Source organism: Haliotis cracherodii, unplaced genomic scaffold, assembly GCF_022045235.1.
Source record: "Haliotis cracherodii isolate W230 unplaced genomic scaffold, xgHalCrac1.p SCAF_17, whole genome shotgun sequence".
NCBI lineage: Eukaryota > Metazoa > Mollusca > Gastropoda > Lepetellida > Haliotidae > Haliotis > Haliotis cracherodii.
Window position 1 is genome coordinate 2,604,608 of NW_027266272.1, and position 27,115 is coordinate 2,631,722.

General features: G+C 39.9%; 1 protein-coding gene across 1 annotated transcript in view; it reads left to right on the top strand.

Annotated features, from left to right (window-relative positions):
- The window catches only part of LOC139464828 (reversion-inducing cysteine-rich protein with Kazal motifs-like), a 105,805-nt gene that overhangs the window by 9,191 nt on the left and 69,499 nt on the right, over nt 1-27,115 (top strand). Inside the window, exons 3-4 of the mRNA XM_071246352.1 lie at nt 14,254-14,328; nt 16,666-16,702. Coding sequence (XP_071102453.1) covers nt 14,254-14,328; nt 16,666-16,702 — 112 coding nt within the window. The remainder of the gene's footprint in view (nt 1-14,253; nt 14,329-16,665; nt 16,703-27,115) is intronic.

Below are 27,115 nucleotides of genomic sequence, written 5' to 3' on the forward strand. Positions count from 1 at the left end.
GTTCCTAGAGACTTGAAACAGGACAGTGTATTCAATTGTTGTCCAACGTTTCATGTTTCAGAAAAAAAAGATCGTTATCTTCATATCATCATGTATGCATGTGAGAGGGAGTTTTGGATGTTGCAGAATTGAATTTCAGTTTTTTTTGGCTGTATTGAACGTTGAACGTTTGACAAACTCTGTGTTGCATCTGGTAGTTTCTTGGGGAAGATGATGTATGAGTTGTAGGCATGACTGTAAGGCTCCCCGACATGACTCCTCATTGTAGCAACCATGGAAACACGTTCCCCATGTTTTAACATTTTCTGGATTTCAGACGCGCTTTTATTCCATCTTGTTATTTACAGGTTTTGTAGTGCAGACTGACAGGTTGAGGACTTGTAAGGAAATCTCGGCTCATAAATTGTCTTTAAGTGTGAAACTACATCGACAGGGTATAAATATATACCAATAATTTGTACTTCAAGTTGGACAAGGATTTGGAGAATGTTCTCACATCTTTTATGTGTTGTGTTATAGTTTTACTGTAGCAAGACGTAATTTATTTGAAGCGACACTGAACTGGAGCAATCATCTGTGGCACCCAAAGAAACAGAGATTGTATCTTCAAGCTGCTAGACACTTCAGGGGGGTGGGGTTGGCGGAGTGGTGGAAGCGTTCACTTGCTTTGCAGGAGTCTTGCTTTCAGTTCTCAAGGGTACAAGTTGGGAAGCTCCTTCTTGTTGCCCACTGCTGTGATATTGCTGGAATTGTTTTAAAATTGGTGTAATGTCATTTAAGTTTGTTGTTAAACGCCGCACTCAGCATTATTTCAGCAATATGATGATGGTCTATAAATAATCAAGTTTGGACCAGACAATCCAGTGACTGATATCACAAGCATTAAACCAAGTAACTGGGATACGATGACATGCATCAACCAAGACAGTGAGCCTGACCTACCAATCCTGTTAGTCGCCTCTTACGACAAGCATAGAAGCCTTTTACGACATACATAGTCACCTCTTACGACAAGCATAGAAACCTTTTACGACATACATAGTCACCTCTTACGACAAGCATAGAAGCCTTTTACGACATACATAGTCACCTCTTACGACAAGCATAGAAGCCTTTTACGACATACATAGTCACCTCTTACGACAAGCATAGAAGCCTTTTACGACATACATAGTCACCTCTTACGACAAACATAGAAGCCTTTTACGACATACATAGTCACCTCTTATGACAAGTATGGGTTGCTGGGGTTCTATTCTTTTTCTTTTTTATTGTGGGGCGGTCGGGTTGGTTACCTTGTGGTTAAAGCATTCGTTTGTCTGGGTTCGATTCCTGACATGGTACAATATGTAAAGCCCATTTCTGGTGTCCCCTGCCGTGATATTACTGGAATATTACTAAAAGCGGCGTAAAACCATACTCACTCACCTTTTCATTGTCAAAGCTTTACTTTAAGGTCAGTGGTATAAAAGAAATCTTGTCATTCTGATTTTATTAAATTTTCTGAATCTGCAAACCAAGCAAACAAATAAATGTAAGGTCAAAGTGGATTTTAGGGGAAAAAACACAAGTCTGTCTAGATTTTCACATTGACCAACAGATTTGTGCCCATGGTTCTATCACAGACAACCCTGAGAGAGTATGTAAGCCCACATCATTCAAAGTATTTTATATATACACCAGTGTTATAATTGTAGAATATGTGTTTGTTTAATCTTTGGCTAACCTTGGTGTCAATCCTGTTTGGGTCCATGCAGGTAGCAAAAGTACTGTAAGTCCCCATGGTCCGCAGTACCTTTGTTTGCTGGTGATATAATTTCATATTGTATTGTTATGAATAGTCAAGTTTTATGGTGATTTACTAGTTTGAAACCTACATCTGTGATAATCTAGTTCTTTTACTGTCCATTGTCGGCAGGTTTTTCATTTAAATTTATGTATTGTATAATTTAAAAAAGTCACTGTATGGCTGAAATATTGCTGATGTGACTTTAAATATGAACTCACTCACTCACTCACTACCCGAGGCGAGGTTTACTCATGTTGAGATAAGAAACAATAGCTGTGTTTGATAAGCTAATATTGCCGCTACTCCAGGGAGGAGGAAGGACATTTGTTTCAGCGTCCATCCCCTGCAAGTCCGTGTTCCCCAGTGGGCTGTTCCGTCCCGCACTTGTTACAGCAATATAGAAAATACATATATTGATTAATAACATTTTCATATCACAAATACCACAAGATAACGCATAATTTCAGTGTTGACAAATCTTAAGTAAACGAACGAATCTCAATCAAGAGCAACATTCTCCAAACCGAGCCTCAGCTGACATCTTAATGAGATTTGGCCCGTGACAAACGGGAGTCTTCCATAGTTAGAAAGGCATCCTGATTGGCCGGAGCACAATGGGATAAAATGCAGTATTGCAACTTACGATATTAGCATTACTGGGTGTCGTTATCACTAGTCATCCGCCTTTGAAGGAATCCATATTGGAGAAGAATATGAAAGATGGAACGGAGGAGGGTTGAATATGGGAGATAACTACTGACACCAGAGGGCATACGTGTCACATTTCATTATTACAGATACGTTCGGCATTAATCAGTCGCCACAGGACAAAATGAAAAATTTAATAATCTCTAGCGTCCACTGATTTTGACATTGTGGTGAATTCCTGCAGTGACGGTATGTTGATGTGGGGGACCTCGACTCGATCTCAAGTCGGCTTCGTCTTCTGTGGAGAGGGGATGGGTCAGATTGAGGGTTGTGCGAATATGTACTAAGATGTTGTTATTACTAATGAACGTTTTCGTCTTTGATCTTTGTGACGGAAATAGACGATAAGGTTGGAGATCTCATGACTAGACTGCACCGTGTGATAGGAGAAGTTTGTTGCCATTGTTTCAGTCATGTCAGTTTGTTGAATTTGACCGTTTTGGTTGGTTCACTACACTGAACCTATTATTGACAAATCAGCAGTTTAATTTCGGTACACATTCTTTACCATATGGATGCCTATGCTGTACAATGTAGTCCTGCACCATGACTGTGGAACATATGTGGAAAACTTTGTACAAAGACAAGCATATGACAAGCATTAAGGGAGGATAGTTATTTCAGTCCATTAGTACATAAAAATCCTCTGACCGACCTCCCTGTAATAAATGACCGGTCCCTTGGTGCGATTATTGGAAACTTTAATAAGTTACTTGGATAACCATTTATTACTATGATGATAGATCAGTATCGTACTATGAAAGTATCATGCGAGACAGGTAACTATAGTAACCTGAAGGAATCCTGCCAGACAGGTAACTATGGTAATATAAAAGAATTATGCCAGACAGATTAACTGTAGTAATATGAAAGAATTACGCAAGACAGATTAACTGTGGTAATATGAAAGAATTATGCCAGAGATATAACTATGGTAATATGAAAGAATTATCCCAGACAGATTAACTGTAGTAATATGAAAGAATTATGCCAGACAGATTAACTGTAGTAACATGAAAGAATTATGCCAGACAGATTAACTGTAGTAATATGAAAGAATTGTGCCAGACAGATTAACTGTAGTTATATGAAAAATTATGCCAGACAGATTAACTGTAGTAATATGAAAGAATTATGCCAGACAGATTAACTGTAGTAATATGAAAGAATTATGCCAGACAGATTAACTGTAGTAATATGAAAGAATTATGCCAGACAGATTAACTGTAGTAATATGAAAGAATTATGCCAGACAGATTAACTGTATTAACATGAATATATTTTTTTTAGTTATATTTATTTTTCGTGAGTCAGAGAATCTGCATTTTCATGAACAGATGAACTATTTTCAGGACATAATTGTTTTCTTGAATCAGAAGTTTTGTAATTTCATGTGCTGTTAAGATGGACGTGTTAAGCTCTCCTGATTTGGAGAATTTTAGTGTTCATGAACTGTAAAGTAAACAGGACATGTTATGAGTTTGAAATGTGAAGGATCAGTACATGTATTCCAGAGTTGAAGGGATGGCGTTGCCACTAGTCAGACACAGCCAGCCTGGTCTATAATGAAGTTGAGGACTTCCTAGGCACTGTAACAGCGGCAGACAGAATGTCCTGGTGCCGCTCTGTGTCAAATCAGTAGGTGCCCTTGTTACAGTTTGCTGTCCTGAGAAAACTCTGGCCGAAGACTAATTGGCAGGTATTGATCGGACTTTTTGTCCCCGAGTGAGGCATTGTGCTGGCCATGTACCCTGTAGACTCTGTCAGGGCCGGCTTTTGATGGTGGATAACCAAGTGTCGCTTTTCACAACTCCGTGACCAGGTGCCTTGTGCTAGCAAAACCTTCATCATTGTGGTATGAACACAGTGTATAGCCTGTTTCTGTAGACTGTCCAGTCATATATACACATATAGGTTATAGCCTGTTTCTGTAGACTGTCCAGTCATATATACACATATAGGTTATAGCCTGTTTCTGTAGACTGTCCAGTCATATATACACATATAGGTTATGGCCTGTGTGAAACCCATTTCTGATGTTGCCTGACATGATATTGCTGGAATTTTGCTAAAAACAGCATAATGGATCTGGACAAACAAGATTAACTGTACATTGACACATCTGAATACATTGTTGTAGAACTTGTTGCATTTGGGCGACACCTTAAGATTCTTTGTAAGAAGATAAGTCCTTAGCAACCTACTCTTGTTGTAAGAGGCGACTTCATTGGTCAGTGGGTCAGGATCGTCGCCTCAGTTTATGCATGTCATTATATCCCCATTGCGAGGATCGATGTTCATGATGTCAGTCACTGGATTGTCTGGCCCAGACTCGATGATTGACAGAACGCCGTCATATAGCTGGAAGATGGCTAACTGTGATGTTAAACATCATGCATGTACGTGACCTGGACGATGTCTTTATCTGTTTGTCAGGTTTGTGGTCGTGCATGAAATTACTGAAGTTTTGTTGAACCATTTGACGTTTTTGGAATTGTGGAATGTAGTTTTGTTTTTTGTTTCTATCAACACGTTAAAATGTTGACCTTATCTAGTTGACGGGAAAAGTGCACTAAAAGATGGTCTGAACCCGTGAAGAACAGATTGGTTTTGTATATTTTAAGTCCCACTCATATAGTACTTAAGAAGCTAACTTCTCATATTCTAAGCTAAAGAGCACCTCACATTGTCATTATGAGTACATTTGGAACAAAACATGTTAAGTTGTTTGCAGAACTGGATACTATTTTCCCGTCAACAAATATCAGGTAGACTCTTCCACATGGGGAGCATCTGTTGAATCCATTATGTATTGTACTTCTGAGTATTTCAGCCCCGACTGTGGAAAGATTTCTGATATCTGCGAGTACTAATGTTTATTCCAAATGGCTGTTCTTTGCAGTCTCCGGGGATATGAACTAACAATTGTAAGATGCGAACTGTACTGCTTCTCTTGATAGATTTATATTCCTGGAGACGCGCCTTGAGCGTTAAACATGTCCAGTCATCTAAACACCCGAGTTAGTTTCTAGATCATGCGTTCGTGCTTCGGATGAATGGCCAAAACATGTTCCTCTCTATGCCCGTACATGAAGTTTAAAAAATACCTAGTCACACAATTTAGATTTAAGAGGATCGTTTAAAGAGATGCAGCATATTTCAAGGCAAACCGTCATAGAAACAAAAATGCAAACATGATTTGCCTACAGCATGAGCAAAATGTTTTATTTATTTGCAATATTTGTTGCATATCATGCATATTGTTGTCTCATTTTGTCTTTAAAGTGGAAGAATATTATCTTTATTATTGCCAAAATTATGGGGAGTATTGTACATGTTTTATCTATTTTCCATGCATATTTACGTTTTAATATTTTAACAGCAATAAGCATACGTTAATAAGTACACATTATTTATTACATATAATTGACCATGTGATTACTATTTTTGCTATGATTTTGAAATATAAAATGTTGAGTAAGAAAGTTTTGCAATGTGCGTCACAAATATATCTTATGTAGTCAATACTTAGTTGCTAAGTTAGTGTAAGCTTTAGCACATTGTGGAATATAAGAGGGAAAACGACCCTGACCACACATCCCCCCACATCCCCCCTCAAATAAAAATACATTTGGGTCCTGTAAAAACACCTCATCTCTCATTTCTATTAAATAAACATGTTTAAAATATATGTAGTAAATATTAATAATTTGCACCTGCCCACACATGATTTGAGTCTAGCGTACTGTTTGAATGTTAATTGATAAATGGATTGAAAGTCTATATTTTCTTTGAAGTTTCATCGACTTCTAAAACAAAGGCAATACGATACCCGTGATCAGGAAGGGGAAAAAAGAGCTGTTTGATAAAGTCAAGGTAGACCAACGACAGAAGCTGCTTTATATCATTGAGACTGAAACAATATATGCAAAGGGTATGATTTCCTCCCTACTGTCAATTTGAGTGCATACCCTGGCAGTCCTGTTGACCTTTCTCGTAAAATGCTAATAAAAGTATTATTTTCACAATAACATGCCCTTTGCCTTTCCAACCAATGGAAATTAATCAGTTTTTTTATCTTTGTTTTAAAAGTTTTGGATATTGATCTTATGACAATTCTTCTTTTTTAAATGCTTTCTTTTCATATTAAATTATAAGATTATTTTTTTTCCAGAAAAATGTACTCCCTACTTAGTGCAACGTCACACTACTAACATTTCCGATTTGATTATTTTCTTAATTCTAAGAACGAGATTGAAAATCGAAGTTAAAAGATTATTCAATTTTTTTATTTTTTTGCTGAGTAATCAAATTCATGATTGTGTCGTAATCACTCCCATTAAGGAGCTGAGCTGCCTGATCTTTGGAGGATCATGCCGATCATCGGTTGTTTCTTTCTTGATGTGAGGGAATTCTGGGAGTATCTTCTGACACCGAGTGTGACTGTTGTGACTGCAAGTCAGATTACGCTGGCGGGTAACCCTACACCCGGAACGCCACCACCAATATCTTAGCCGCTACCATGTAATTTGATCCATACCAAGGTCATGTGATCCATATCAAGGTCACATGATCAATTGCCTTTTGGTCTTGAAGTGTTGGGTAGAATACATTCAGTGTTATCCCTTGCATCAGCATGGCCCTTTGTTCAATACAACCCTGTGCTCTGTACAATATTGTGAGACCTTTCGGATACGGCTTTTCTCAACAATGACTGGTCTAAGATGTGGAGATTTGGACTGAATTAATGCAGTTGTGTGAGAAATGGTGCCATGAATCAAGACAGAGAGAGTGATGGCATTTGAACGACCAAACATGACTGATCGAATATTGTTTTAAAGTTATGACTCAGCAGTCATGTGGTCCCGTTTTGAAAACTAAGACGTTGTCGTGTGTCTCGGCAGTTCATTGGCAGGGACAAAGTGGACAGACTGCCCCCAGGGCTGATATGTACAGACCTCCTCAGGGGTGAAAAGTACAGACTGCCCCCAGGGGTGATAAGTACAGGCCTCCAAGAGCTTGAAGGGCACTACTGGCCCAGTTGTCACAGGTGCTGCAGTTCAAGGTTGCACCACTTTGGTGTGACAGAATGTTCATGGGTTTGAATCCTGGATTCGCCCCGATTCGCCCTGATTTGCCCCGGTTCGCCCGATTTGCCCTGATTTGCCCCGGTTCGCCCTGATTTGCCCCGATTCGCCCTGATTCACCCTGATTTGCCCCGGTTCGCCCTGATTTACCTTGATTTGCCCCGGTTCGCCCTGATTCGCCTCGGTTTGAATAAAACTGAACACAACTTTAAGATGCTGTTAACATAATGGCAAAGTTAAAGTGGTTTGTGTGACAAAGATATAACTTTATCTCAGGTTGGAGGTTGGGAAATGAGGGTAGAGTGGGGTGGGTGGGCGGGATGGGGTTCAGATGTGGATGTGTGTGTTGATGGCTTGCAAGGGTGGCCTTCACCTCATTTGTTTCTGACTGTCTGTGTAGAAAGTTCGCTATATTTGCCATACCACATTTTCCCCTTCACAAATGCTTTTGATACCTCTCTTTTGGACTTGACAAGACACTGTGATACTGAAAACTGTGTTGGAAAGGTAACCACTTTGTCAGTCCTTCCCAGGGATTTATCCAAGACTCTGTGCTATGTGCCATCGGCAGGAAAATGGACAAAAATCATTATTTTGTTAAAAATTAGGATTTTTTTCAATTCTTATTTTCCTGAATTTCACTGCAATAATTGAAAACGAGGCATAAAGGATCTTTCTCTTTATTGGTCCTGATATCATTGATATACAAATTACCTCTAAAAAACATTACATTAGTTATAACCATATTTTCATGAATTAAAAATTCTTTTTTCTTCCAATTTGGGAATTTTTACTGACATTTGCTTCAGATGTGGGGCCGAATATCAGCCTCGGAGCACTTCTAAGTAAGATAAACTCCAGCTTGCCCCTAGGCTATGTCCCACAGCATCAACATAACATTGAGAAGTCTTTTATACCTACCTGCTTAAGACAAATACCTGATCAATTAGTAATAAATAGTCCCGGATATGCCTGAACACATGTACCAGCAGAATACTAACTACCACTTCATGGTTGTATGGTCTACGTGTTCACTTGTTCTGGTCATGGTGTTTGTTGCTTTAGAGTATGGAACATAAGAAAGAACATTCATTGTGAACTAAATCTTGGTATAGACATCGATCAAGATAAAACTATCTGATGTTTACTCTGGAAGGACGTTCGGATATTTGGAAGGCTGGTATATTAGATTACAAAAAATCAATTGTGTATGTTAAAGACTGGACTGCTAACTCACCTGTGAACTCTGATCAAAATAATTTATTGGTGGGGGCCATGGCGAATTGTAAACGTCGATGATGGAATGTTAATTAATGAGATGTGTGATTATTGAAATATTCATACATGCTGACAAGGCCATCAATACTTGTTTGAAATTAATGATAAATATTCTAGTTATTCAAAGCATTGTATCTTCGTATAGTTGGACAACCACAATACAACAAAAGAAAATTATCCAATTTAGTGCAAAAATGTTTCTCTTTTTCTTCAAAAAATCAATAGTTCCGTGTATTTCCATTTAGGAATTCCATGTTGGAATATTCATAACTTTCTAGTAACTGTGTTACACTATTTCCACATTAACCCTCTAACCCCTGCAATAGATTACCATACTTTGTGATCAAAGATAGGCTGACTCCACAATAGGAATCAAGGGGATGAAGGGGTTAAGTTTGCCTGCCCCACCAGACTCTATCGGAGGAAAGGCATTTCACCCTACTTGCAATTCTAATTGATCCGCAGTGACCCCTGGTGGCGGTTCCCAGCGTCTTATCTTGGGGCCAGGATTTGGTGATAATAATTAATACAGGCCAGCACAGTCTGCACGGCCCTATCATTTCTTAATGATGATAAATGAAAGTAGAGAGGCCACTTCAAAGAGCTAGAAGCCTCAAACCACACAACCAATACTGTCCAAGTTGCTGGGGTTGTCGCAAGGTACCCCCTCGTTATAACACAATGTTTGGTATATTCTTTGATATGCTCTTGTTGTTGAGAAAGTTTTCATATCAAGACATTCATAAGATATAAATTTAGGATTTCGTTCATATATTTGTGGTTGAAACCATTTCTTATATCTGTTTACATCGATTTGCTTTATAGTGAGGAGATTAAGAAAGTGTGTCTGAGATGTATGGGTCTGTTGTTGGAAGGAGACAGGTGGAGCTCTACCTGAGGTGTTTGTAACTGAACAAAATCATGCTTTGATATATAAGTTGGTGTGTGATGTGGGAGTCGGCATTGTTGTGGACATCTACCAGCCTCACCGTTACTCGCAACTTCGTTTACGATATCCCATGTCAGGTGCTTCCACCTACCTCTTAGATTCGGCCATTGTTATTCTTGGCTGCAGGTTTTTGTTACAAAACGAGAAAGAAAAAGGTAGTTAGCAGTGGAACAAAATGCATCTGGATGGTTGCTAGGGATTTAAATAGACAATTTTCTGAGCTGAATCTGAGATGGAGTTGTAACAGTTTGTGGGGGGTGTAGTTACTGACATAGAAACAGCAGCAGCAGCAACAACAGCAGCAACATTTTTATTATAATTTTATGATTAAGATAGCATCACAGACGATGATGATGATGATGATGATTGATTGATATGATGATGATTGATTGATATGATGATGATTGATTGATTGATGTAATGATGATGGTAATGATGATGATGATGATGATGATGATGATGATTGATTGATGTAATGATGATGATGGTGTAAACTTTGTTTCACATTTCTACCTGAGGAAATCCATTTATGTAGGTTAAAACTGTTACCATGTGAACATCTTTTACTGGAGCTAGAATGGTAATACATTCCCTAAGTCAATTAATCGATAACTCAACAGCAAAACGTATGCTCCGTGACACAAACACATTTACAAGGAAGCCGGGCAACAGATATTATAACGCTTTCTCTTATCAGACTGTTGTGGGGGGTTTTCATATTGAGCTCAATTTTATTTGCCGCCATATATTTATCAAAGTGAACCAGAATTATGGAATAATAATCATTATCAATTCATTCCTTGGTTGGACTGTGAAACCAGTCAATCATTGATAGAATTGATTGAGACAACACTGTCATGTTCTTTGCCTGGGAACCATGGCGCCCAAACGACCGCGGGAAGGAATAAGTATGTTTTAAGGTCAACACAATTTATTCCATATCTTGTATGACGTCTGCAGCCAAGCGCCCAAACGTCCAGATGACATTGTTACATGTCGTCATAACATTGCGTCATAATATTACGTCAGATCTGGAATACAGGACTAAAAGCAGGAAGTTGCACGATCTAGGGAAAACCCCTTACAATATCTAGGGTATTTTCAAACACTTCAAACAGTACCTTTAACTGCAGTTGGAGAGAATAAGTAATTAGGGTTTTACAATGTTTTGTTTTTTTCGACTCATGAAGATCTGGGGTAGGATAGGTCTTCAGCAACCCATGCTTTCCATAAGAGGCGACTATGCTTTTCGTAAGAGGTGACTAACAGGATTGGGTGGTCAGGTTCCCTGACTTGGTTGATGCATGTTATCGTATCCCAATTGCGTGGATCGATGCTCATAACGTCAATCGGGATTGTCAGGTGCAGACTCTATTATTACTGACCGCTGTCATATAGCTGGAATAATGCTGAGTGCAGTGTTAGACAACAACAAACAAACAACTGTTTGTCACTACTTATAACACTATTCCAGCAATATGACAGCGGTAGACATTAGAACATGGGCTTTGTACTCATATGGGGAATCAAAGCTGGCGAATTGTGATGAGTGAACACTTTAACCACTGGGCTACCCCAACATTCCTTACTACAGTTGGTCAAGTTTGGTGTTGGGTCCTTTATTACTAGTTCAGGCAAAACAGTAAGATCAGTGGTAGGAAATTAATAATATATATATGTGCACTCTTTAGTGATGGGTTTAAAGTAGTATCAATCTTAGAAAAGAAAAATGAATTAAAAGATGACACTCAAGAACTTCCCTCCACTATTGACCTTCTTTGAAGTGTTTTTTTATTACTGAAATTAGATGCCAGGTTTGATGGAAAGATAAAAAGACGGTTCTGAATAAAGTAATTTCATTTCACATTTGTGAAATTTAGATACGGGGATCTGTAAGCCCAGTCAAGTAATGACAACAGATTATTTTTCACGAAGGACTGTGTTTGACAATCATTCATTATGTATGACATTCTGGATCTGAGGATGCCAACCCCATCCCTCTCCTGAATCCCAAATACCATCTAATTTTTCACTCTGAATCACCCTCTGAATCTCAAATACAACTGAACACAAGTATCAAGAGCATTCAGCAAAGGGTGCGATCTGAAGTTGAATTACTGAAAATTAAAAAAAACAACAGCTATGTAATTGAAATGTTTACATAAACCATTATTTTATTTTTAAATGTTGATTCTGCTTATCAAATAGATTTAATTTGCCTCTTATGTAACACATTGCCAAATCGACTATCCTCTAAATAGATTCCTGACTGTTGTGTACTAACAGGTCAGCAGACTCTGAACTTGTTGAAATGTGACACATGGTATATAAGTGATATCTGATGGAGGAAGAACTGATCTTGGTACAGTTGTTGCACATTGTTGTAGTGTGGCACTAAACACTGGATCTGGAGGCCTACAGACACTTGCAACATTGTGTCACTGACCTATGATGTAAGCCTTGTCAGTGGGTGTTGTCCAGAGAGAGGGCGTGTTGTGCCAGAGAGAGGGCATGTTGTGCCAGAGAGAGGGCGTGTTGTACCAGAGAGAGGGCATGTTGTGCCAGAGAGAGGGCATGTTGTACAAGAGAGAGGGCATGTTTTGCCAGAGAGAGGGCATGTTGTGCCAGAGAGAGGTGCCAGAAAGGGCATGTTGTGCCAGAGAGAGGGCGTGTTGTGCCAGAGAGAGGGCATGTTGTGCCAGAGAGAGGGCGTGTTGTGCCAGAGAGAGGGCGTGTTGTACCAGAGAGAGGGCATGTTGTGCCAGAGAGAGGGCGTGTTGTGCCAGAGAGAGGGCATGTTGTGCCAGAGAGAGGGCATGTTGTGCCAGAGAGAGGGCATGTTGTGCCAGAGAGAGGGCGTGTTGTACCAGAGAGAGGGCATGGAAGGAATGGGTTCATGGTGGCTCCCTGTGCTTTAAAAATTACATGGCCCGCATTGACAAAAAATGCCTTAAGTTGAATATCATAATTAATTATACCCCTGAATATTATAATAAAATAAATTTGAAAGTTAAAAAAGGTTAAAATTCAAATAATGTTAATAAAAGACTTTTGAAAGTTGTTTTCAAAGCAAGTGTGCAGGTTCTTGGTACATGCACAGGGGCTAGTAACGCAAAAACTAGCAGCTCCAAGATACATGGTCACACCCAGTGTCAGTATACTATATAAAAGGACAGGGATGTAACGAGGCCAACTCACTAAGTTTGTTCGAGGACGATTTCAACAATGTCCACAGTAAATACCCCGATAAAAGATTCTTTCATATTACTATGTTTATCTGTCATGTCATAACTTCTTTTGAGAAGTATGTCACATCATCAAATCTGAACATGGATTCTTTCCAACATTCAGCATCGACTGAGAGATAAAGTTCCATGTTTGGTATCATCACTGCATGTATTGCATGTTCTGGTGAATATAAGGCTGTGTTGTGTTTGAAGCAGTACGGCACAAGAACTTGTGTTTGAAGCTGTACGGCACAAGAACTTGTGTTTGAAGCTGTACGGCACAAGAACTTGTGTTTGAAGCTGTATGGCACAAGAACTTGTGTTGAAGTTGTATGGCACAAGAACTTGTGTTGAAGCTGTATGGCACAAGAACTTGTGTTGAAGTTGTATGGCACAAGAACTTGTGTTGAAGCTGTATGGCACAAGAACTTGTGTTGAAGCTGTATGGCACAAGAACTTGTGTTTGAAGCTGTACGGCACAAGAACTTGTGTTTGAAGCTGTACGGCACAAGAACTTGTGTTTGAAGCTGTACGGCACAAGAACTTGTGTTTGAAGCTGTACGGCACAAGAGCTTGTGTTTGAAGCTGTACGGCACAAGAGCTTGTGTTTGAAGCTGTACGGCACAAGAACTTGTGTTTGAAGCTGTACGGCACAAGAACTTGTGTTTGAAGCTGTATGGCACAAGAACTTGTGTTTGAAGCTGTACGGCACAAGAACTTGTGTTTGAAGCTGTATGGCACAAGGACTTGTGTTTGAAGCTGTACGGCACAAGAACTTGTGTTTGAAGCTGTACGGCACAAGAACTTGTGTTTGAAGCTGTATGGCACAAGAACTTGTGTTTGAAGCTGTACGGCACAAGAACTTGTGTTTGAAGCTGTATGGCACAAGAACTTGTGTTTGAAGCTGTATGGCACAAGAACTTGTGTTTGAAGCTGTACGGCACAAGAGCTTGTGTTTGAAGCTGTATGGCACAAGAACTTGTGTTTGAAGCTGTACGGCACAAGAGCTTGTGTTTGAAGCTGTATGGCACAAGAACTTGTGTTTGAAGCTGTACGGCACAAGAACTTGTGTTTGAAGCTGTATGGCACAAGGACTTGTGTTTAAAGCTGTATGGCACAAGAACTTGTGTTGAAGCTGTATGGCACAAGAGCTTGTGATTGAAGCTGTATGGCATTTGTGTTTTGGTGCTGATTTTGTCGTTGTTGTTGTTGCAGTTGCTGAGAGAGGGGACGTATGTCCAGCAGATGAAGCAGGTGTTGACGGCGGCGGAGCACTGTCCCTATGACCTGGTGAGTCGGGGCGGGATCTTGTGGGTCTGAGGGGTGTCTGGGGTGGGAGGACTGTCTGGGGGTAATGTCTTATGGGTGAGAGGGGTGTCAGGGTTGAGATCTTATGGGATGGGAGAACTGTGTGGGGTAGTGTCTTATGGGTTGGAGGGGTGTCTGGGGTAGTGTCTTATGGGGTGGGAGAACTGTCAGGGGTAGTGTCTTATGGCTGAGAGGGGTGTCTGGGGTAGTGTCTTATGGGTGAGAGGGGTGTCAGGGTTGGTATCTTGTTGGATGGGAGGATTGTCATGGATAGGATCTTGTGGGGTGGGAGAACTGTCTTGGATAGTGTCTTATGGGTGAGAGGGGTTTCAGGGATGGGATATTGTGGGGTGAAAGGATTGTCATGTCTGGGATCTTGTGAGGTGGGAGGACTGTCTGGGATAGTGTCTTATGGGTGGAAGGGGTGTCATGTCTGGGATCTTGTGGGGTGGGAGAACTGTCTGGGATAGTGTCTTATGGGTGGAAGGGGTGTCAGGGATGGGATCTTATGGGGTGGGAGAACTGTCTGGGGTAGTGTGTTACTGTGGGAGGGTAGTCAGGGATGTGAAATTGTGGGGTGGGAGGACTATCTTCATAATCGTAAGATGTGAACATCTGAACTTGTTGGAATGTTTTTCAGAACACTTGAGAGATTGATTAGGGCAGGAAGGAAAAATCTAATAAATTCGATTGAAGGATGTTGTTCAAAGCTTGCAATCTTTTAACTGCACGAATAATCATGGTGGTCAGTGGTTTCAAGGACATTGACTGGTGGTGGAACAGCTTTATTGATTCCAGCTATGTGCGTCCTGATTGGTCACACCTCTGTGATTAGCTGTAAGCCGACTTGATCCCCTCTATTGATTGGTCAATATCATTCAGAACTCCTCGTACTTGTAGCTCTTCGAGAAGTTGCTCATTACTTTGAGTTATCTGGAAATACATCTGCCGTTTAGGGTAATTGTCAACTGGAAATGGGTTTCTACCATTATTGGTGTCGGGGGAATGCGGTTCCTGAAGGCTCATGTCTATGTCTAGCTGAAGTTGTCCAAATTGTTCATGCATTCAACTAACTTCATTTACAGGATCAGATTACTCCAGTGTACATTTCCTATCTAATTCAGTGTCTGTTTAAAGTAGTTTGTATGTTAAGAGGTTTGAATTAAGATCGTCACGTTTTCTATGTAGATATGTTTTCTAGCGGCTGATGGTAACATGGTTGAGGGAGTTCATGGGAAGTCAATTGTGATTGATAGCTGCATTCTGTTCGCTGATTAAAAGAAAGAATCATATGGGATTTATTTGTACTTTAGTATGTGATTTGAAATCACCAAATTGGTTATGCTTGAGTTGTCATTAATATTTCTGTCAAACCCTTTACATTGTGCCATTAGACTTATAGCCAGGGGATTGGGCCAGCTAGTTTGTAATGGTTTAATTCTATTAAGATCATTCTGTTCAGATGGTGAATGATCAGCTGCTTTTGTAACTGGTTTCATTCATGACGAGCCAAGAGAACAGACTTGTGTCTGAATCAGAGATTCTTCGAGAGAAACCAGTAAAAAATATCCTGATGATAAAGTTGAAAAAGTGATAAATCCATGTGTACTGGTGTACATGGTGTATATTTTCAATGTGACATGTATAGATTATATCCATGTATACTTGTGTTTATATGCATGTCATCATATCCAAACGGGGGGCACGGGTGGCCCAGTCGTCTAAGGCGCTGCGATTCGCTGTGCAGAGTTGCGTCCCTTGGGCACGCCAGAAACCTATGATTGTGGGTTCGAATCCCGGTTCGCCCCGATTATGTTTCTAGGTTTGTCAGCACCATACCCGTGCTCGTGGGTTTCACCGAAGTGGTAAACGTCGGAGACCTGCATCACTTCGGGCTTTCTTCCCACATTAAGCTGACACGCCGTGATATAACTGTAATACTGTTAAAAGCGGCGTTAAACCCAACTCACTCACTCACTCACTCATATCCAAACTGCTTCTATCCTTGCTTATGATGTCAATCACTGGATTGTCTGTTCCAGACTTGATTATTTACAGACAGCTGTCATATAGCTTGAAAATTGCTTAATAAACCAAGTTTGTGTTTATATTCAAGTTGGTATTTCGGCTATCCAATGTGTGGAGTGAGGGCATCTTTTTGTTGATAGTCATTCTGGAGACATAACTGCGAAGTTTCATTAATGTGAACAAAGTCCACTCGCATATTTTGCATATAATACAAGGTCGCATTAATTTCAAGATTTACAGTATTTTGATGTATTTGAGTTTTTTTTCCACAATTTTTTAATTTGTTTTCAGGATGAGTTTTGGCAGTGTGTCAACATCAGTGTCCCAGGTAAGTGCAGCTTTTCCTTGATTAACTTCATTTTCACATCTCATGGGACAAATGTCAAAGACTGTCTGAAGAAACCAATGTCGATACAAGGAACCAAATGCCATCTTTGAATTTCTTGCATCATAAACCACTAATGTTAGGATCCACCTTGAGGCACTACGGACAACCATGATCCTTCTGGACCCACTCGCATGTCGCCCTCAAGTCACGTTGAAAACCCCTACCCTTTGTCATCACCTAACCCTTGGTGATACTATTGATCAGAGGCAAGGTTCATGTTGGTTTATTTTGTTTTAGAATATTGGAAAATGTACTTGGACAGACATGCTCCATTAGATACTCCCCATTAGGCCATAACTACACAGGGCTCGATTGTACTCTATAAAACATGCGAAAGTGCAACCTATTATTTATGTCTTCATGCACCAAGTACATGTCAAAATATTTCAAATGTCAATTAAAAAATGTCTGACTAAGCCTTTGTTGTCCACATAACATTGATCTTTGAGCACACTCAGTGCTTCTAAAGTTTATTTACCATACTACATCACTAATCCGAGTGTCATGTGTACTTTGTCATGCATTCTTGGGCTTGATGTCATCAAACTGTGGGTACTTCAAATTATGTGCACATGTTCCCAGGGTTCCCAGGCCCTTTATGTGAAACTTTGAAATATTCCAGAGGTACCCCCATACAGCACAATGTTAGAATGCCCCATTGTATTTGAAAAGGGGTGGTCGGGTAGCCTAGTGGTTGAAGCGTTCGCTCGTCACGCCGAAGACCCGGGTTCGATTCCTGACATGGGTACAATGTGTGAAGCCCATTTCTGGTGTCCCATGCCGTGATATTGCTGGAATATTGCTAAAAGCGGCGTAAAACCATACTCACTCACTCACTCACTCACTCACTCATCCATTAGACCATGGAGGCGGGCATGGTGATGGTTGTAACGATTGATATGTTCGTAGTGAGATGAAATATGTAGTGTACATTTTGATGACAGATGTTATTAGTTTGGTGATAAAACTGAATTCGATTAATGGCAGTCATGACAATGGTTCTGTCGGTCATAATGCTTGATGCAATGATGATGAGATTGACGAAATTATCTCTTTTTTCTGCCCAAGCTTCATCATTGTGATTCCGGATGAGTTCTCAGGAGAATATTGCAATACTCTAATATTGAAAACTGTACAACAATGAGTCCCAGGTGTAGCATTATTAGGCAATAAGAGCTAATAATTTTATAACACAAGTTGTGTTGATATTCGTACAAATAAATAACAGGACCTCGAATATGCTGTTAAATGTCATGGTCGATTTAAGGAAAATACATACTCATTCACTCACTATATTTGAAAATGTGGGCTTTTTTTTCAAATTTTGGGGCTAAAAGCACAAGGCCCCACTCTAGAATTATCCCTGTGTTCCTATGACGTTTCAAAGCAAAACATCATTAATTTATGTGTCACGGGCTGCGGACCAGCCTATGTTTCAACTATGATAATTTAAGGGACAAGAGTGCAACCTGGTTTTGCTTGGTGCAACTTGGTTTTGCTTGGTGCAACTTGGTTTTGCTTGGTGCAACTTGGCTTTGCTTGGTGCAACTTGGTTTTGCTTGGTGCAACTTGGCTTTGCTTGGTGCAACTTGGTTTTGCTTGGTGCAACTTGGCTTTGCTTGGTGCAACCTGGTTTTGCTTGGTGCAACTTGGTTTTGCTTGGTGCAACCTGGCTTTGCTTGGTGCAACCTGGTTTTGCTTGGGGCAACTTGGTTTTGCTTGGTGCACCTTGGCTTTGCTTGGTGCAACCTGGTTTTGCTTGGTGCAACCTGGTTTTGCTTGGTGCAACTTGGCTTTGCTTGGTGCAACCTGGTTTTGCTTGGTGCAACCTGGGTGTGCTTGGTGCCACTTAGTTTTGTTTGGTGGAACTTGGTTTTGCTTGGTGCAACTTGGTTTTCTATCAAGATGCACATGGTTCAAGTTACGTCAAGTTCCTTAAATCAAGCCCTGCACACTCATGATACTCTGGTATCCAGGCCCTGCTACACATAGCAATCTTAGTGCAAAGACTATATTATCCTATGATAAAGTATGGGACAATGTCTCAGCGCTAAGATTTCTGTTTGGAACCATCCCTACAAGAGTTTCTAAGACTACATGGTACAGTACAAGCAAAGGTAGCGATAGCAGCGCACATTCATCTATAACTAATTTAACTTCTTTGAGTGGCATTTAGAAGTTGGAATGGTAACTAAGACAAAATTGTTATGGATGAGCAACTTCTGTATTACAATTATGCATAATTGTAATAAAGAAGTTGCTCATCCATAACAATTTTGTCTTAGTTATAACTAATTTGTTTTTCAAAACTGTCCAATATGTGAGTTCCTTTGTGGAACTTGGCACAACGCTTTATGTCTTACCAGGTCTACTGTACCAACACAATTCAAATATCCTTCAAGAATGTCCTCGGTGAGACTGAGAAAGCCTGCCTTGAGGGCATTCATGACCTGTCCCGGGGGAAACAGTGTCTAAACAAAATGGAATGTCTGGCTTAGAAACTTTGTACACAGGGACTTAGATACTGTACACTGTGAGCAGTGCAGTGGCTTCAAGTAGCCACCAGACTTAGTGTCCTTTCATTTACTAGTTTTGTCCAAACACACAGTTTTAAGTATGTGCTTGACATTTTATGATAACTGGCGTACTCAGGGTGAATTCAGAGGAAACTCCAATGTCTCATGTTAGGTTTATTATTAGTATATTCATAAAATAAAATTATTAGTATTCCGCTCACGAATATTCATAATGTTTGTCGTCTTGGATATGACAGGAATTTTGTTTGAAGAGACAGTGCTTGAGGAAACAATTACAACTATCATTCTCAGTAAGCTTCTTTAATTACAGTCGTTAAGTTGTGGCGAACATGAGGTATGGAAAGGTTTACCATGTAGCAATGACGTTTATTCTATGCGTGATATGACTGCGTGATATATGATGACCCAGTGGTAGTTTATTCCTGTGGCGTCAAGGTAACAACAGACGTAATCAAGACTGAAGACTAACATTTAGTCCCAGAAATAAAGTTATCTTATTTCAAAATATATAGGGGGCATGGGTGGCCCAGTTGTCTAAGGTGCCGCTATTTGCTGTGCATAGTTGTGTCCCTTGGGTGAGCCAGAAACCTATGATTTTGGGTTTGAATCCCGGTTCGCCACGATTATGTTTCTAGGTTTGTCAGCACCATACACGTGCTCGTGGATTTCACGGAAGTGGTAAACGGCTGAGACCTGCATCACTTTGGGCTTTCCTCCCACATTAAGCTGACACGCTGCGATATAACTGGAATACTGTTAAAAGCGGTGTTTAACCCAACTCACTTACTCACTAAAAATATATAACTACAAAGTATTATAAAGTACGAATGGAGCCCAGAGCAATGTTTTTTTTCAAATCAATAGACCAGAGGCAATCTAGACTTGCCAAATCATTCTTGACTTATGTTGGATTCATTTCTAAATGTATACCCTGGAGTCTGGGAGACAGAATATCAAGACTGTTCCAACCGTTCGTACCCTTATAACCCACCAGGGATGTTGCGTACTTCGACATTTAGCTACGACATTTATTCCATGTGTGATGACTGCGTGATATAGGACTCAAGTGTTGTTTATGCTGTGACATCCTAGACATAACAACAGACTTACCCAAGACTGTGTTCCAAGCGTTATTCCGCTATATATCCCACCTGTGAGCTGGTGGTTGTGATATGACTTGATACATCCTGGGAACCTGGCTTTGTGTCAGTATGTTTCTACGCCATTATGAACTGACTGAGTTATTGGTAACTTTGGATGGTGTGATGTATATGTTCAAGGTTGCTGTTAGACTAACATTTAGTCTATGAAATCTTATATTACACAATACTCTTCTCGCCTCTAAAATTAAGAAAATACTTTTCCTGATGCGGATTTCAGTGGAATAGAGCTGGCTAGAGCTGGCTAGACTTCCTTTTTCATATGTATTTAGATTATTTTGTTTTAATAAAATAAATATATTCCACAGTCATGGTGCAGGACTAGGTTGCTGTACATACAGCTGAATACCTTATTCCCATGTTCTTATAATGCATTTGGGGTGGTCGGCTCGCCACGCCGAAGACCGGGGTTCGATTCCTGACATGGGTACAATGTGTGAAGCCCATTGCTGGAATATTGCTAAAAGCCATGTAAAACCATACTCACTCACTCACTATAATGCATTTGGTGTAAACGTATTGAGAATGTTTACCCCACACAGTCGACAATGTTTTATTTTTTTATATTGCCTGAAAATATTTCATGAGCATCTGTCAAAAAGGCGAGTTAGGAGGTCCTGTTGTCCACTGTGGTGCTTTGGTAATGTAGATTTGTTTCTGTTTGCCCAGCGCGACCTGTGATGGGTTCAGATCTTTGGTCTTCGGTCTACATATGTACTTGGTAAATTTCTTGTATCTGCATTTGGGAGTATTTCCTTCCAAATTTTCTGACATACTGTTATCTAACGGAAGAATGTTCAAATTGGTGGTACAATCAACTCAATCAGATCACAATATTAAAATGAGTATGATCGTGAAAATGTCTTTCTCAGGTGTAAAATACACCTTCACCTAAACTACTCTGAGTGATATTCTGGAAAATGCTTGCAGTGCTACGACTGTCAAAACCTATGTTTGAAGGTAGGAGTTTTGACAGCTGGATAGTTGAGTGCATTTTTGGAAACTGGGTTTCTAACAAAGATTTCTAACTATGCACAATGACTGGAAGCAGTTTCTGGGCTGAGTTACGTTTACACTGCAAGCCGACAGGTGTATCTGTGGTGGCCATCAGACCCATGTCAGTCAGGGATGTCAGTCAGGATGTTTGTGTATCTGCTGCCATGGTTTACTAACACAGGGGGCAGTGTTCGGCCATCTTGTTGTCTGTCCGTGTGTCTTGTCATCATCCATCTTGTCTGTCTGTGTGTCTTGTCGTCATCCATCTTGTGTTATGTAGACTATGAGTGAGTGGCATATATGGTGCCCTGGCTAATGGTGACACTTCTCACCATCGCAGAGAACAAATTGAAGCATTAGCATCATGTCATGTCTCCACCTGTTTGAAATGTGTTTGATCTCACCTTCATGTTGATAATTTGTTCAAATCAAATTTCTCTGGAATATCCTTTGTGTTCAAGAAAAAAGAAATTCTCCTACATTTTCTGACCCCAAATTGTGTTACAACAACCTGAAAATTTTGTTTTGGACGTCAACTATGATATCTACCTCGAGTCATACTGGAGAGACTAAGCATAATGTCATGTGCAGAAATGTTGATGAAAAATTATCTGTATTGCATAGTTTTGAGAAAAGAAATGATAAAAAATTAATAACATGTGATATGTTTTGCCTGATTGGGATTTCATTATTCACAAGCTGCCCTGACAGCTGGAATGGTTGTGTAAATTTAAACTATTTTTATGTTGATCGTGCTTTCAATCATTGTTTTTCCATGGTTGAGACTTTTATTCACAAGCCCCCATTATATATACTACTCAAAAGAAATTAAGGAGCACCAGTTTCTTGCATATTTCTCTAGTTATCGGTCATGCCTGAATTAGGGGTCCTTAACTTCTTTTGAGTGGTATGGCTTTAATATTGCAGCATTGACTCACTCATCACATGTTACCAAAAGAAGGTTTATCTTCCGCCAATTTCTTTTAATCTTCTCATGAATCTGCCATCGAGAAGACAAACGAGTTGACTTTTCCCCTGCCTTGTGGATATTTGTTGGTTGACACATGTTTGGTGGTATTGTTTCATCGCTGGGTTTGTGTGGATGGGGAACGTGAGAGGACTGGACCGACCTGACAAATCACTAACAAATGTCACTGTACAGTTGAAGAAAGCTGCTTCATGTTGAGTCGTGGTGTTGGAAAACCTTACAGAATGTGTGTTGATCATTCACAATAAAGTGTGAAATTCGTTTTTTGAAAGTTTTAGACTGTTGTCCTTGCGTTTGAGATATTGTAGCTGGTAGCGTTTAGATATGTATGGAATCAGTGTGTGTGTGATATTGTGTTTTTTCCATATTTCATGAGTTGACGTTTTTTCAACCTGCATTGTTTCCTATTCTCAACAAAAGGGTATTATTTCAAGACAGTTGTTATAATCAGGTGTTGACCATTTTGGGGAAAGGGGTAGGTCTTTTAAAATGTATTGATCTTTTCTGGCAAAATGCTAGAAAAAGTATTTTGTCCGTGTGTTTTGCCCAAGAAAAGAACTCATTCACCGGACAGACGGGATGTAATGAAAAAAGAGTTTTAAGGTTCAAAAACAGTGTTTGACTTCTCCTTACAGAGAATTACTCTGTATGTTTTAAAGCTATGACGGAAGAAAAATCCCAAATTAGAATTAATTCAGAAAGTGGTGTCTGCAGGCAAGTGCCAGTCATCTCAATGTTTTCTCTGTATATATTCACTGCTACTTTATGCAGCAGGTTTTTACTGGTTTATGAAACCAGTTAAGTCTCAATAAATATCAACCACCAAGTAGAAACACACATCGTTTGTTGAGCATTGTACAAGTTCTCATAACTGTCTGTCCGTGAGTTTACTCGGTAGATTGAACTTACACCACGACTAATCTCCTGTACAATACAGTCTGGGGCCTAAATCCCTGAGCTACTGAACACGTTAAACGGCAGTTTAAGTGTGTTGTCACAGTAGTGCATGATGCCGCTCCTGTACTGCACGCCTGTTGACAATGTTTTCATATCGCACGATCAAATTTCCACAAATCCAAATGCAAACAGGTCTAATTGAGACCGCTAATCGCAGCTTAAGAGGCCCGCCTTCTATTTGTAAAAGTTTACAATGGCCGACAACAGTAACATGAGGAAAGTAACGTTGTGGGGGCTTACGAATGTATTAGATGACCACTTTGTGTGAACACTGGCTTTATACTGGCCGCAGGTCCAATGTAGTGGTCACATGACCCCCAGGTGAAGATGTTGGGTGTGTACTTAAGGGATTGCTACACCTTCGACCTCAAGAAATGAGATGGATGTTTGAGTGCTGCTTGTGTCTGTATTACTGGCTTGTCTGTGTAAAAGAGGCTTGGTTTTAGGAAAAGGGGTAAAGTGAATTGAACTGCCTTTGTTACTTAAACTGAAAATAATTCTTGAACAGTTTAAAAGTTTCTGATCTAGTTTTATACAGTATGTGATTGTTGTGAGTGTACCATGTATATACCATATTTTCTTGAGTATAGTGCACACTTTTTTTCCAAAAAACACAGCCGTGTAGAAGGGGGTGCGCATTATACACGAAATAATGAGTTTTGATGTTTTTTTCCCCATGGAAAGACATTACCGTGAGCACGAAACACCGGAAATACCATGTCAACAAATCCATACTGAAGTACGCAAAATCATCATGTAATTACACTGTCTGGCTATAAAAAGTTTCTTTGTATATCTTGACTTATGTTTGTAACTTATTTCATTCATTTTATTCAAAATTCCTTTTAATAATGTTTTAATTAATTTCGGCGAAATCGTGTGTGAAGCGATCTTCCAATCGCACAACTCACAGTTATCAACAGCAACCACGGTCAGATTACCGCTATTGACGCCTTGAAACAAACTTTAGTTGACAGAGAATGGATACATATATCATAAATGACATACTTGACTCGTTAAAAGTCTTATTTGTTATAGTTTGACAACACGTTTATCTCGCGATAACGTGTGCGGGAGCCTTGACTGTGACGGTGGTCAGACTGGTTCCATGTGAAAAATAATATATTATTCCTGATAAAAAAAAATAGTTTCAGATACAATTTTTGCCGATCCTTGTATAAAAACCCTGTAAAGTTATATCATTGGGTGTGTCTTGACCAAAACACCGGTAGATTCCAAGAAAACGTGTGTACAGCTGATTGCTGTTTCCGGCTTAGTTGACGAGAACATACACAAGGTAATCTTAATCTCTGGATGTGAAACAATGCATAGCAGAACAAAAAATACAATAAAGTAAATGTCTGGTGATTTTTTTATCTCAAATTTTGAATGTGTACTGACCAAGTTTCTCATCACCCGTTCGTTTACCGAAATTCTCTGAAGGGGTAGATCTATGGTGTTATTTATTTCTGCGCTTGATATTTGATATATTTTTTTTCAAAAATACTGAACCCGCTAGAGGGGGGTGCACATTATACATGGGTGCACAGTATACTCAAGAAAATACGGTACCACAGTTTGTAGCAATGTATGTACTACAGAAGTAGCAGGTGTAATTTGTATGTACTACAGTTTTTAACAGGTGTACTGTGTATGTACCACAGTATTTAACAGGTGTACTGTGTATGTACCACAGTATTTAACAGGTGTACTGTGTATGTACTACAGTATTTAACAGGTGTACTGTGTATGTACCACAGTATTTAACAGGTGTACTGTGTATGTACTACAGTATTTAACAGGTTTACTGTGTATGTACTACAGTATTTAACAGGTGTAATTTGTATGTACTACAGTATTTAACAGGTGTACTGTGTATGTACTACAGTATTTAACAGGTGTACTGTGTATGTACTACAGTATTTAACAGGTGTACTGTGTATGTACTACAGTATTTAACAGGTGTACTGTGTATGTACTACAGTATTTAACAGGTGTACTGTGTATGTACCACAGTATTTAACAGGTGTACTGTGTATGTACCACAGTATTTAACAGGTGTACTGTGTATGTACCACAGTATGTAGCAGGTCTAGACAGATATATAGGACAGTCTGTGGGTTATATTCACTCTAGCTTGAATCTCACTAAGTACTGTATTATCAATCATGTCTGACAGCAGCGGCCTGTCGGAATACCCACCTAGTGTTAGCACTGTCCTGCTTCTCGCTCACCACTCCGTTCATATGATTTTTTGTTTTACCGCAGCCCAGGTAAAAACTACTTAGATACATGTATCAAGCAATCAGATCATGGCTACTGACTGAAGCTTTATCTTTACTCAAACATATGCAAGTCAAAAGGAATGTGTGCATCTCCCGAGAGAAATGCGAACATTTGCGACATGTAGTGTAACCACTGAGCTATGGTGAGTTTTTGTTATTAAACAATACATCACGTGACTAACCAGGGGTCCGGGTAGTCACGTGGGTACCAGGGGTCCGGGTAGTCCTGTGGGTACCAGGGGTCCGGGTAGTCCTGTGGGTACCAGGGGTCTGGGTGGTCCTGTGGGTACCAGGGGTCCGGGTAGTCCTGTGGGTACCAGGGGTCCGGGTAGTCCTGTGGGTACCAGGGGTCCGGGTAGTCCTGTGGGTACCAGGGGTCCGGGTAGTCCTGTGGGTACCCGGGTCCTACTCAGGACCCGACCGAGTACCCGAATTACCCGTCCCAGCCCTAGCTCACATGCACTTCCACTAAGTCTTAAGAAGGGGCAGTCGGGTAGCTTAGTGGTCAAAGCGTTGGCTTGTCACGCCAAAGACCTAGGTTCCCGACATGGGTACAATGTGTGAAGCCCATTTTCCCCTGTCCCCCATTGTGATATTGCTGGAATAGTGCTAAAAGCGGCGTAAAACCATACTCACGCACTCACTCCATCTTTTGAACAGAGATGAGATTGTAAGCGATTCATCAAGTTCCCCAAGAGTGTGAAAAATAGCGGTACGCAATTCCATGACGAAAACCTGTGACGTTGACATATAAGTATTTATTTTTATAGGTTGTATTATATAGATAGAACTACTGTGTGATGGATGATGGTTGTCGGTGGCGATGTACTGGATGTGAAGATGATTAATAGCCTAATTAGCGGTGATGAATGACAGTGTATGTAGTAGCAATGGTAATGCTCAGATCAGTGATTGTATGTTTTTATATTACAGCTGCATAATTTCATCATATGCCTTGTGACATTTATGTGTCTCTAGCCATGATGTAGCGCTAATAGCTGTTTTTCCATTGGAAATATGTTTCTGCAAAGGAATCTTGTGTTGCTCTGATTTTTGTAGGTATTCATGAACAAAAAAAAGTTTGGGAGCATGAATATTTTTTGGGATAATTTTTGGTGAAGACAGAGCAGAGAATTTCATAAAAATATTCCCCAAAATCATCATGATCAACTTTTGTTTTCAGTATATATACACATGTAGATGCAAATTCTGCACTTTTGTGAAAAATGTCTTTTTTAAATTCGCTTAGAGTTTGTGACAAAAGTTATTTAATCATAGTTCTATCAAAGTGCACAAGAACGTTTTCCCGGTGTTACTGGGGTACATGTTAACAGTTTGCAATTACTATGTCATAATATATTGAAAATATAATGACAAGTGTGAACATATTTTTCAAAAAGGTAGGCGGGGCAGTAGGGTAGCCTAGTGGT